This window comes from Chaetodon trifascialis, chromosome 16 (genome assembly GCF_039877785.1).
Source record: "Chaetodon trifascialis isolate fChaTrf1 chromosome 16, fChaTrf1.hap1, whole genome shotgun sequence".
Lineage (NCBI taxonomy): Eukaryota > Metazoa > Chordata > Actinopteri > Chaetodontiformes > Chaetodontidae > Chaetodon > Chaetodon trifascialis.
The window spans coordinates 14745675-14758986 of record NC_092071.1 but is presented as its reverse complement, the minus strand read 5'-3'; the positions used below and the strand labels follow the sequence as shown (position 1 = coordinate 14758986).

Sequence of the window (13312 nt, the reverse complement as noted above, 5' to 3'; positions counted from 1 at the left end):
TCCTGTTCTTGTCATCAATAGATATGCTGCCTCCCCAGCACAGAACAGCATAAGATAGGACACTAGCCAGGACGCCCTGGTAGAAGATGCCCAGCTGCCTTGGGCTGATGTCGAAGGATCTAAGTTTCCTCAGAAAGAAAAGCCTAGACTGAGCCTTCCTCAATAAGACCCCAGTGTTTTCCTTCCAGTTAAGCTTATTGTCCAAATGGACACCAAGATATTTGTAGGACTCCACAATTTCTATTTTTTGATTATTAATTGTCACTGGGACAGCCTCCTCTCCATTCTTCCTAAAATCGATGATAAGCTCTTTTGTTTTACCAACATTCAGCTGTAAAAAATTTGTATTGCACCATTTGGCAAATGAGCGTGCCTCTTTTTTGTAGGCCAGGTCATTGCCATGCTTAAGCAGACCCACTAAGGCAGCGTCATCTGAAAACTTCTGTATTAGACAGTCCAATACATGGACTACAGTTCTCAGAAGTAGAAGAGAAAACGTTTTTGTGTGCCTCAGAAAAGCCAAGATTATCAAATCTGACAAAGAATGCATTAGCATCATTTGCTGTTATGCCTGAACCACAACAACTCTGATTGCTGGTCCCATAGCCGGTGATGGACTTCATACCATTCCAGAGCCCTCTTGTGTTGCTTCCTGACATGAGCCCTTCAACTTTATTCTTATATTCACATTTCCCCTGTCTGATTACTGCTTTCAATGTTCTTTGTGCATCTCTGATTCTGTCTTTGGCACCACAGTTAAAAGCTGCTTTTTTCATGTTAATAGCAGCTTTCACTTTGCTTGTCACCCAGGATTTGTTATTAGGGAATATTCAGATTTTCTTACAGGGAATGACCAAATCGAAACAGTAGTTAATGTAAATGAATGCAATGACTGAATGGCAGTGTTTACCTCAGCTAACAGTGTGCTATTCAGGGCAAAGGGCATTGAGCTTGCTGAACTCTTCACCGAGCTGAAATTTGACTAAACAATCTAATAAAGGCTAATCACAGTGATCTTACCTGTCATGAACATATAAGTTGGAACGGTCCTTTAGATTGCCTCATTATGGAACCAGCTAAATTTAATCAAGGGTCATTTTCTTCTTCAAATGAAAATGGTCCTGTAAAAATAAAGTATTGGAGATTTACCCAGCCATGTCTGTAACTGAAGTGGCTGGAAAAACCTCAGAATCTATTTGTTTTATCTGCTGCACATGTGTCATAATACATTTCTTTCACCAGAAGTGATGATATCACTGATGCGTGCTGCACATGACGTTTTCTGTACTTATCAGATTGCTTTGATCTATTTTTCCTTTCATTTTCGGGAAATCAGAATATCTTTCCAGTCTTTCCCATAAATCAACCTTTCATGACAGTGACAGTCATGGAGGAACAGTCTGAAATATGCTGTGTTGATCTGCATGTGCGTCTGTCACAGTTGCATTTGTATACAATCTTAAAAAAGGGTCTTGTGCACAGCAGGATGTTAGGTGTACAGTAGGTGGTGAAGTTAATGTTCAATCATGATTCCTGTAATTTGTGCTATTTCCACAAAGTTGATTGCACTTATTCTAAGTAACTTTGAATGAAAGTAATTGCAAAATAAATGTAAATGTAATGTGAAAAGAATCTCTACAGTAATCAGTAGTTGTCATATGAATGGCTGCATACAGTCGTGTCATTCAAACAGTGAAGAGCCTTTTGGTTTCCTTGTGTAACAGCAGGTTGGATGTGAACATTCTGCTGAACATCTAGGATCAGAATCAAAAATTATGATGTTCAAATATTCTTCATAAGCAAATAATAGCATTTTTCAACTGTGACATCTTACTTGCAAACAAACAGAAACAGCTGCATACTTCCATCCATCCATCCATTATTACCAGTTTCTTTTTGGCCTGACACACATGAATATTTCCCAGTTTCCCTTTCTTATTGATATCTATATGGTACATAGCACAATTCCAATATGCACGGTCATAAATGCTGCTTTTGAGTGTGCATATGCAGTCAGGAACAAGTGACAGTTTATTTTTATTACAGTGCTTGTTGCCCTCTAGTGTCCAGATCAACTATAGTACCCACCATGTTCTTAAGTGTAATTCAGTGGATTCTCTTGTGAACTAAAAATTAAAAGGACTGTGTAAAACATCTGTGATTAAGTGGTTATGACACCACTAGATATGTTGTTATGTACAGAATCTCTTATTATCTTTTTGTGTGTATTTGCTTAAGGAAGACCAGAGCGGAGTTAAATAAAGCCTGAGGAAGCTGTGATTCAGTGTGCAGGTACTCTGTTGCTAACCCTAAGACTGCACTTCTCTTTAGGCACTTCACGCTACTCAATATGAGGTGAAAGCCGACATTAAACATGGAGTTTCTACTGCGTGATATGTTCTGTCACGTTGGGAAAGTAACCGTCTGGCTCCAGGCTTTTTTCAGCGTTTGATCCAACATTCATTGACATCCACAAGGTCAGTGCAGCAGCTGACGGCTTCCCACACCAGATCATCTTGTTCATACCTGACTGTCCATGTGTGTGTCTGCGGGTAGCTGTGTACCTCTTCTGTACTTCATTTGGCTCTTTACTAACAAGAGAGTGTTCTTATATGCTTAATCATTAGAGAATAAATGAGATGAACTGGTGGAAATGGTAGTACGCACACACACTCATACTGATATTTCTCATTTCTATGTCATGGGTGAAAGGGAACAAATAATTTAGATGAAACCTCTTACTGCTGTGTATCCGATGAAGCAGAGCAGCTGAGACACCATTGCTGCATGACAAAACAGATGATAATGGATAGTATGCAGCCCACTGAATGATTCTGAGGAGGCACACAAAAGTTATTCACCTGATTTGACTGATGTATTTGGGTTTAATAGGAGACTGCAAGGGAAGCACAAGTGTGACAGTGGTGGAGAAGTCGGTAACTTTCGCCAGGTTAATATGTAATTTTGGTGGAGCTACGCGTGATAGAGGATTGGTTGGCGGGTAATGTATATCCCTGCTGTTACTCTTCAGTCTGTTTAACTGCAGAGGACGTCCACTGCTGAGGATCAGAGGAGCAGCTAAACATCTTGAGGTTTGAGGTTGACGTTTGGATTTTCTGTGCATAATCTTAACCATTTAAAATAACTGGTTCCTTCCTCAGGCATGAAGACGTCAGAGGCCGTCTTTGTATGTCCCCCAGGTTCAGTAACTGGAATCTGTCCCTGCAGAGTGAAAGAGTGCAGGGCCTGGCTGGTTACTGCACCCAGGGGCCAAACTACTCTCCAAAGGCCACATTATCATCACTGCAAATACAACTCACTGCTTGAGATTTACAATCAAATGTGACTAAACGAGTCCAAACAGCTGGAGTAAGGGGTTTTTCCTGCTTTGGTTTTGTTTCCTCTGCTGACAAGCAGTGAAAGCTGTTGTCATGTCCGAAATATAAAGAGATGAGAGCATGTAGGAGCAGCTGCAGAGGTACAGAATATCTTCAGCTACAAAATGATTCTGTGTTAAATCAGTTTAAAATGTCCATTTAATGACAACTGCAACCATCAGTCCAGTCCTAGTGAATTCCAGTGCTTTTCTTGTGTCTCTCTGCATCAGGCATACTTGAATGGACATGTAAAGTGTGTATTCCTGCCCATCTTGATGAATAAAGAAAAATGAAACCCATTTTTCTTTTTTCTGCTCTTTTATTTACATAGAGCATAGAGATTGAATCAAGACAAATGCACCAAATGTGAAATGCAGCGGAACTGCGTTTGAGCGTCACACTTCATTTGAGCTCCATCTTTGGCTCTCATTGTTTTTGGTGACTCTCACCACCTGACCTTCAAACACCAGATATTATCAAGTCTGTCTACTAGTTGTGGCAAGATTTGAGTGCATATTCCTCCTCTATTCAGTGACATTTAATGCAAGAAGAGCGGTAACTGTGTGGGGGCGGAGTGCTGAGAATGAAGACCTGCTGGCATTTTAGCCTTTGACCTTTACAACACACCAAAAATGAGTGAGTGCATTATTTGAAAATCCTTCTGCCAAATAAAAGAAAACTTGCTCTTGGAGACACATTTGCATATTACGTGGATCAACTGGTGAACTGTGGGTGTTTTAAAATATTCTTCTCAAGGAGAATTAAAAGGTTTTTGAAATGTCACAGTTAATGTGAATTTCCTCACTGTCAAAAGCGCTGAATGTTTAACTCAAGCTAACATGATTTCTATGTATGCGGTCGAGTAAAGTAACACCTGCGTCGTGTTATAGAAAGCGTATGACGTGCAGCCTCTCACGGAGTCACATTTCAAAGATTCCCCAGAAGTCACTGCTATTATGAGACAGCCACTGTCCTGGCACCTCACACACTCAACCCATCACATCCAGCTGCTCACAGGAGCCCAGTATCTGCTTCACGTGGCACAGTATTTCGGATCTTTTCCCGCCTTGGAGCTGTTGGTTCGGGTGTAAATATTGTCCGCAGCTTGGCAGCTCTCCACACTGCTGCAGCTGCACAAATTGTTTATTTGCAGACGTCCTGTTCGCTGGGATTCTTTAACCAGCTGTTGCAGTTTAAGCTCTGTGGGGGTAAAGAAAGTGTGTGCTGGGAGACTTCACACCAGGCTGCTCGGGTATGGCCGTGCCTTCTGTTCTACACAAAAAAGCCAGGGAAATACAGATCTTTTTAAAACATGCCTCCTGTTAACACACATGGAAAAAAACGTGAATAAACCACCTTATGCTCTGCAAACTAAAAGGTTTTTTGGTCACAATAAACGCTTTGAATATCAGCCTGTGAGACGTTTATTCATGACAAGCAAATAATAAGGCAGTGTCGTAAAACTGTCCCAGATAATTGAACATAACATCTCGCAAGTTGTAAAGATTAACTGCAAAACATGCCTGGTGCTTAGCAGTAAAATGTTTTATGTCGCTCATTACGCCTCAGCAGATCTTTTCACACATCGACTGGCTGCAAGCTGGCAACCTGGTGATGTCTCTTTAAATAGCATGGGGTGGCTTCCTCTGAGGAATGTGTGCTCTGGATAATGAAACGTGTTTTGCATTTTTGTCTCACTGCTGTTAGGTCCAAAAAGGGGAGGGGGCACCTGATGCTTCCCCTCTTAAAATTCTGCAAGAGGTCAGTTTGCGAACCGCTGGTGTATCACAACAGTGAAAACAACACGCCCGGTGCTCCCAAAACTACTACTGTTTATTCTGGGTTTTCCTTCATGTAGAAATACTTTGTACACATTTACAGTTTTCATTTAAGAGAAACTAGTTCCAAACAAACCATGAACACTCAAGAGCTCTAGCATATATCGAAGCGATCTAAATTACACTTCTACTATCAGAAGGCTTAGCGTTACTAGATATGTTTCAGCTAGAACACACGGAGGGAGAAGTTCAGCTTTTTCAGTATTTATAAAGTGAAAATGATGCCATAAATACATTAACAACAAGCCTGTCCTTGTGAAATGTTACAAAAAGAATAAAAAATGGAAATGCAGAGATAAGTCAATCCCTTCAAATGTTCAGTCACTGCACATTCAGGTCTGTGCTGAGAATCTACTGTCCTGTTTCTCTAACAATAGAGATCCTGGTCAACGTGCAGTGGAAACGTCCAGCATTGGTGGCTCGTGCTTGTCCAGAAAGCTCTCTGTGCTTCAGCTTTGCCGCCTCACCCCCGATCCCGGCAGGGCTGAGAGACCCACCGGCTGCGTGGGAGGAGGGGCGGAGGGGTGGTCCTATTCATACAGCCCAGCCTGAATTAGGCCTTCACAACCTGCCTAAAAATAACAGAGAGCAAGACAGCAAGAGAAGGAGAGAGATCGGCTCTGTGCTCACATACACAGAGCGAGTGTGAAAAGCAGCACACCACCTGTACGGGGATTTGTCTGTATGTGTGTGTGTGTGTGTGTGTGTGTGTGTGTGAGTGAGTGCGCGCGTGTGTATTTCCAGTGGTCTGGGGCTGACAAAGGACTCAGTACATTGCATCCTCGTACACGTCCGTCCGCAGGCAGAACAGGATCCCCCCGCCCAACATGAAGATGGTGGCTCCCCAGCCGAGCCCGTAGCCCCAGTTGAACTCGTGATAGGTCTGAAGAACCGTTCCGTCGATGAACTTGATCGGGTAGAGGACCAGAGCGCAGGCCTGCAGAACCACTGGAACCAGAAAGAGAGTCAATAACATTTTACTGACAGCTCTTTTTGTCTTTGTTACAGCATCATAAAGGCAGAGCTCTGCACGTTTATCACAACGTCTACTGCTGAAATAAACATTTAATTCAAATTAAGCAGATTTTTGTTTTTGTGACTGTAAATTTAAGAAATTTGTGGTTTGGACTGATGGTTGAACAAAATAAGCATTGTAAAGAAGTCATCTTGGGCATTTGTGATGGGCGTTACTTCTTTCTGATGTTTTACAGACCAATTACTCCAAAAAATAGTCTGCAAATGAATCAATAATGAAAATAATCATTAGTTTCAGCCCAACTTACCATCAGTACCACAGAACAATACTTGCAACAACATAAATGTTATTACTCACGCTTAAATACTACTTTGACAGTATTTGTGTGACTGACACTGCTTCTACAAACACCAAAACTACAGCTTTTACGACTCCCACCACCACTTTTACTACTACTACTAATACTAGTAAGTCCACTACTACAATAACCTGTGCCACCACATTATAATACTGTTGCCAAGTACAATAAGTTTGACAACTAAAAAAGTGCAGGCTCTACTTTTGAATGATGTTTTTTTTTTGCACTTTTTGCACTTAGTTTTCCTCCTTTATCTGGTCTGCTACTGCAAATACTTCTGCTTTGTCTTCCTCTTCAGAATATATAACTATCTACCACATGACTCTTTTTATTTCACATCTCAATGAGGAGTACTTTCCAGCAATTGCAAGCATTTTGTCCATGAAAAAAAAGCAGCATTTAAGTAAAAACCTTGTGACATAATTGGCCTTGCTTGTGTAAAAAGACAGTTCTGACAGCCAACGCGCTGCTGCACAGGCTGAAATGTAACGGACAGTCACTGAAGGTAACCGGAGAATGGTTGTATAAAGTGATTATAAATCCACTATCAGTGTTTCTGCCACTTCAGATGCTCTCATCAAAATGAGCATCTGTTAAGATTTTCCACGACAGGAATAACAATGAAGATTCAGAGTGTTTTTAGGAGCCTGCAGAGGCTCAGCACCAAAGATTTTTCACTTTACTGCACCTCTAAATAAACGCAAACACTGATCAGAGCTATATAACTATATAACAAACAGTATATAAAGACTTTGTGAACTGATTGATTATTACTCTGGATTCATGTGACTCTCAGAAAAATACTTTTGTGTTTTAAATAATAGCAAAAACATATTTAGCCGTGCTGCATTTTATTGAGTGCATAAAAAATCTTTATAGCACTTTCCAAGCAAAGACTAAAACATGCTTTCCAGGGTAACGGGGTATGTTTTAGCATTAAATGGATTTCTATGTGTCGCCCACTCTCCATAACAAGTCAAAAACACTTCTTAAAAAAAATAAGCTCTGTAGACAAACCTCTGTGTGGGTTTCAAGCTTTTTTCCTCTAACAGTGACTGACTCAAACAGCACATTTCAGCACCCCTAAGAGAAGCAGTTCTTTTATTTTGTGGAACAAACTTCTAACAATCGTCATTATTCTCTTGACCTTGAGATCACTGACGGAAAATCACTTTAAAGCCTCCATCAGTGTGAATCATTTTTCCCTTTAAACCTCTCATGGCCACGAGCTCCCGGTGGTAAATGTGTTGGCGTCACTGTGAGTGTACGTGCATGTGTGCCATCAAAGGCCTGCTGTGGCACCAGCTCCTCCAGTTCCTTTCCTACACGCTCGGTGACTCTTGAGGAAGCGACTTTATGAAACTACGACTCCGCCTTTCCTTCCTACAGGACGGAGCAGCGGGCGTGTGGGGAGAACGACGGCAGCCCAGGAATGCGGCGGTGTTGATGGAGCCCAGACTGAGCCTTGCAGCCCGCTGAGGTCATATTTCCGGACAGAAAATAAATACCAAGCAGCCACGGTCCTGCCAAGGGGCATTTAACAGTCCAAACCCTCTGCTGCTGCTCTGCTGAGGACCGTGTGCCTGTTAGGAAAGCTTGTTCTCGCAAGGCTTTTAAAGCAATTACACACAGGAAAGGATAACACAGCATTCCCACGCCTTTCAGTAAATGGCTAACAGTCAAGGGCTCAGGCACGAAGTTGACTGCACACACTGGTTCTTTGTGACTGATGTTTTCAGGACAGACTAAGACAAAAATCTTATACATTTCCCCTTCAAAGTTCAGCATTTTCTGCAACATTATATCTCTGCTTGATGCAGCCTTTCACTCTAATATACGAAACGGACCACACCAACACATCTGCCGGAGGATACTAGATGTATTGTACATTATTTTACGCAGATTTTTACAGTAAATGATTACACTTCATACTGTCATTTGGTATCAATGGAAATCTTCGGTTGTAAATATTCGCTTTCTTGCCGAGAGTTGGAGGAGAAGATCTAAACCACTCTCATGTCTGTCTGTTACAGCCAGCAGCCGGTTAGCTTAGCACAAAGCCTGGAAACGAGGGGAAACAGCCAACCTGGCTCCGTCCAAAGGTAACAAAATCTGCCAACAGCACCTCTAAAGCTTTCATAGACATGTTACATCTCATTTGTTAAATCCGACCAAAAAACAAAGTGTAAAGATGTCAAGTAGTGGTTTTAAAGTGAGATATGTGCCAGACTATTTCCTGGCTGGGAGCAGTGACACTGGTTTTTATTTAGCCAGGCCAGCTTTCCTTGTTTCCAGTCTTCATGCTAAGCTAAGCTAGCCTGCTGCTGGCTGTGACTTTGTATTTAACGGACAGATACCGTGTGAGAGTGAGGTCAATCTTCTCATTTAAACACTCACTCACCAAGAAAGCAACTAAGTGCATGGATTTCCCAAAATGTCCGACTATTCCTTTGAGTCTGCAGGCGTGGTGTGAAACTTCAGGAGGAGGAGGAGGAGCAGGAACATTATTTGTAATGCATAACAGGATTTCTGTTTCTTATATAATCCAATTTTATTTGGAAACTGACTAAACTGGACAGTGGGCATGCAGTGGGTAACAGGTTAGTGTTTCATCACGGTCTTTGGACAAAAATAAGCACAGGATATTTTACGGAACAATGCGACTGGACTGCTAAGCCTTTGATTTTAAATGAATGTTTTATAGATAGATCCTCCCTCAGCAGCGTCAACATTTGGTTTCACCCAGAGGACCTTCTCACAAAGCATGCAGAAGAAGTGCAGTCCAAGTATGAGGCAGTGCTCGATGAGGAGTCTGTGGTGGCTTTTTTTCCCCCCTCAGTGACTTCACTTTGTTGGTAAGTCTGCAAATTCTGTGGCTGCTTTTTCTTGGCCAGCGAGCAGGCAGCTCCCCAGACTCCACACCACAGAAAAAATGAGCTCAACCAGAAGCCTCTTTCAGCTGCTTCTTCCCCTCTGCACCCCTCTATTTAATGTGAGCACAGGAACAAAAAACACCGTCTATATGGAAATTGTTGTGGTTGTGGTGAAGGCATATGTGCCGCCTCTCCAAATGTGCCCGAGCACAATGTGTCAAAACATTGGGTAAACATTCATTCAGGGCAGAAAAGTGGAAATGATTTCAAAGGTGCGGGTTGAAAAGTGCTGGAGAGGAGCAGAAAGACGTACCTGCAGTGAAGAGGAACACGGCCACGGTGCGGTAGTGCCGCCTCTGCGTCCCCCGGCAGAGGGAAATCAGGGCCACCAAAAAGGCCACCAGAGTTGCCACGGCACCGGCCACCAGCAGCACCAGGGTGGCAATCTGCCAGTCTGCAGGGCGAAACACACGCAGGTTAGAGTGCAGCATCCAAACAAAGGCTTGGATCCACAGGGCAGCACTGCTGAATTGAACCGCTGTGTTGACAAACACAAAACAGGAGCTAATCCCACAGTGAAGCAGAATGGAGTCAGACCTGCAGCACAGGCCTGGTGGCCGCACACCAACATACATGCTATCACAACTGATCATATCAGATTCATGTTTAGAGGGTTACAGTTGTATTTCAGGCTTGAAGAAACTCTGATAACTTGAAGATATTCAAACACCAGCTGCATCCTTGGAAATATTATCAATATTTTCACATTTTGTGGAGAGTATTTTAAAGGCAAAGTAGATAGAGATAGATGTCGTCCTCTCCTGTCTTCTGAAGCTCATCTGTCTGTCATGGTTTATTAGATTTCTATAGATTTTGACATGAAAATGAAGTAAGCAATCAGTTTGTGGTGCTAATGGCTCATTTCTGTGGTGTTTCTGCACTGCATGCATCGCGCGTTGAGCGTTCCGCTCTGTGACGTCTCCTTCGCGGCGTTTGGTTGATGAAGCTGAGGTTTCTGCTCGCGCCTGCCAGCCTTTTCCACGTCGGTTCAGCCGCGGTGGCTTTTCAACTGCACATTTATTCAGTTTGCATCAAACAAACTCCAGTCGCTCCCGGTGGAAAAGTAAAAACTCACCACTTCCTCTGCGTCAGAGGATTCTTCCTCGGAAAGACCGACACAACACCGGGTGTTAAAACAGCTTTTTAAAGCTTCTCTGAGCTCAGCTTTCCTCTCTGTTCAGCAAAGCCCTGATTCAGAGTCTGAAACCAAAAATGTATTCAGAAAAAAAAAGGTTCATTTTTTTCCCTTCCTGCTTGCATTGTGTCTTCAGTCTTTGATGTCCCACTTGTCAGTGTGAGAAGAAAGGCTCACCTCAAAAGGAGAATTTGCATGTGATGAAGCTCCAAAGCTTACTGTACAATCTTCTCTGGGTGTGTCTCTCTCTGAGCTCTGAGCTCTTGATTCATTTGTCTTCAGGATGGTAAAAAGGAACTTTTCCCCAAAGACACATCTGAACTCCATTTGATTCAGCCTTCAAACATCTTTGGTCCATTATGTGGTTATAATTTTGGTTTTCACAAAAAAAAAAAGAAGTTCTCTTCAAAGACTATTAAACAGCGGACTCACATCAGTGTATTTTTCTACCGCTCACTGAGGTATCAGGGCATTCACAGCGCGCTCTCTCATCTTTTGTCGCCTACGTCACTCCAAAGATAGACTGAAATTCAAGAACCTCGGGATAGGTATGAGAATATGTGCATAATAAATCTGCTTTGCCTTGCGGTGAACTGCCCCTTTAACCTCAACACGCCCCTGCTTTAATGAGCTCTGCAGACACTCAAAGTGAAAAGCCCGCCTCCTATTCACCCCAACACATTCCACAATATCAGAGAGCGGTCAGTCACCCCGCGGCGGTGCATGTTTGTGTCCGTGACGGCGGTCAAACTGCAACAAAAGTCATCTAGAATCCAAAAGTAGTTTACATACCTCTGGCAACCAATCAGGCCAAACTACAAGATGTTCATTAAATTTCTAAGTCATTTTATACAGCTTGCATTTCGCCTTTTAGTCCTTTTTTATCACCAATTTAACAATCAGCTAATGTAAGTGTAATAGAGACGAAGCTCCAGCCAATAACAAGCCAACCTGCTGCACCAAATGCTGGTAAATCTGGTACATTTAATGCGGATTTCCTCCCCCGGCGGAGAAAAGAAGAGGGGGGTGGAGGCATAAATGTTCCTGTCATGTGGTTTCTCTGCTTGACAAAAGGCAACCTGGTGGGTCCAGGCCGAGGGTGGAGGATGAGGAAGATGCTCAATGTGTCTCTTCAAACCCACTCAAAGCCTTCTGGTGGTTAGAGTGGGTTAACTCATCGTGTGCCAGAGGAATTACGTTTTTGTTTCTACAGCATGTGATCGATTTTTCCACTTATTTCTTACCCTCCACATGGAAGCTGACATTGAATTGAACTAGAAATAATCCCACAAGCATCAATGTCAACATTTCACTGATTCACCAACCCTTTCCCGACTGACGTGTCATTCATAATACCACCGACAGCACAAGTGATTAAGAAAGCACCTGGTTTGCATTGAAACTGGGATGCTGGCTCACGAATTAGTCAAACCTTGCTGGCTGAGCTGAGCATCCCAGTGTGTCACCGCGTCACCGCTCTGGTATGAGGAGAGGAAATTTATCAGCAGCACAAGGAGCCCTGAATGCCTCAGCTGCTGGACAGAGACCAAACAGACAACTACAACAAACTCTGCCTGAGAGATGATGGCTGCCAAACAAACACTGCTCTTTGTTGTTTTGTTTTCAAGCATAGGATGTGCAGCCTTTGTGTAGCCCCCCCAAAACGGCTGAAAAAAAAAGCCACTGATGGTATGCTACTTTAAAACCATGTCCACAACTTGGAGTCTCTTCACATGGCATAATTACTAGTGCATTACGCGTTGGATATTTTTGCATAAAAAGTACAACAACCTTGAGATTGCAGCTTTCAAAAGCATGTAGCACATCTTTTTTTTTCAGCCTCATCATCCACTGAGCAATAACAGGTCGAAATCTGCACTATTTACTACGTCTGGCAAAACAACCGCATCATGACTCTAAGGATGGAAAGTTGTGAAATAACCCAAAGGATGTATAAATAAAGAAACAAACAAGCCCAAACGCCGATTCCTACCAGATGTGAGGGTGGAGAAGCAGCTCCACTGAGCCTCCTCCGCCGTGTGCCGCGCCTCGGACTGGGAGCAGGACTCCCACAGGGACAGGGAGAAGTGCTCCGCGGTGACCCAGGCTGGACTCAGCAGAGCCACCACGTCCAAACAGAGCGCCAGGAAGACGCACAGCAGAGCGATGAGCTTGAAGGGCCGGAACACAAACACCTCGTTCACAGACATCTTCTCACGACACGGTACACCGCTGCAGGTCGGTCACAGTCAGATGAGCTCGCCGGAGGTCCGCGCGCGTCTTCACCCACCATAGCCTTCAACGCTTTGTGCGTGTCCAGCTGGGAAAGTTTAAGAGGACGCATCCGGTTGGGTCGGCTTTTCAAAATAATAGCTACCCCCCCCCCCCCTTGTTTTTGTGGCAACTTTATTCCAATTACATTTCCCAACACCAGTGTTTTTCAAAGCTTTTACATTTTTATTCACTATTTTAGAAACCCACCTAATTAGAATTCAATATGATTATAATTGATGGGTATTACTGTTGTTGTCATGAAACTAATCTGTTTCTCTTCACTGATATTACTGAGACTGTATCTCTGGGAATGTTTGAAGATTGTGTGGTTTTATCTGATTGCCAAAAATAGTAAAAACTGGATCTAGAAGAAGGCATACAGTTTACATCAATGGGTATTAAAAACATTTATTTAATTGTA

The 13312-nt window shown here is 42.9% G+C and overlaps 1 protein-coding gene across 1 annotated transcript; it reads right to left on the bottom strand.

The window, feature by feature from the left end:
• Nucleotides 1-5188: 5188 nt before the first annotated feature.
• LOC139344709 (transmembrane protein 47-like) lies at nt 5189-12949 on the bottom strand. Its single transcript, XM_070983058.1, has 3 exons — nt 12611-12949; nt 9736-9876; nt 5189-6163 (listed from the first exon to the last, which is right to left on the bottom strand). The coding sequence occupies exons 1-3, from the start codon at nt 12825-12827 to the stop codon at nt 5982-5984; spliced, it is 540 nt and encodes a 179-aa protein (XP_070839159.1). The 5' UTR covers nt 12828-12949; the 3' UTR covers nt 5189-5981.
• Between the last annotated feature and the right edge of the window lie 363 nt (nt 12950-13312).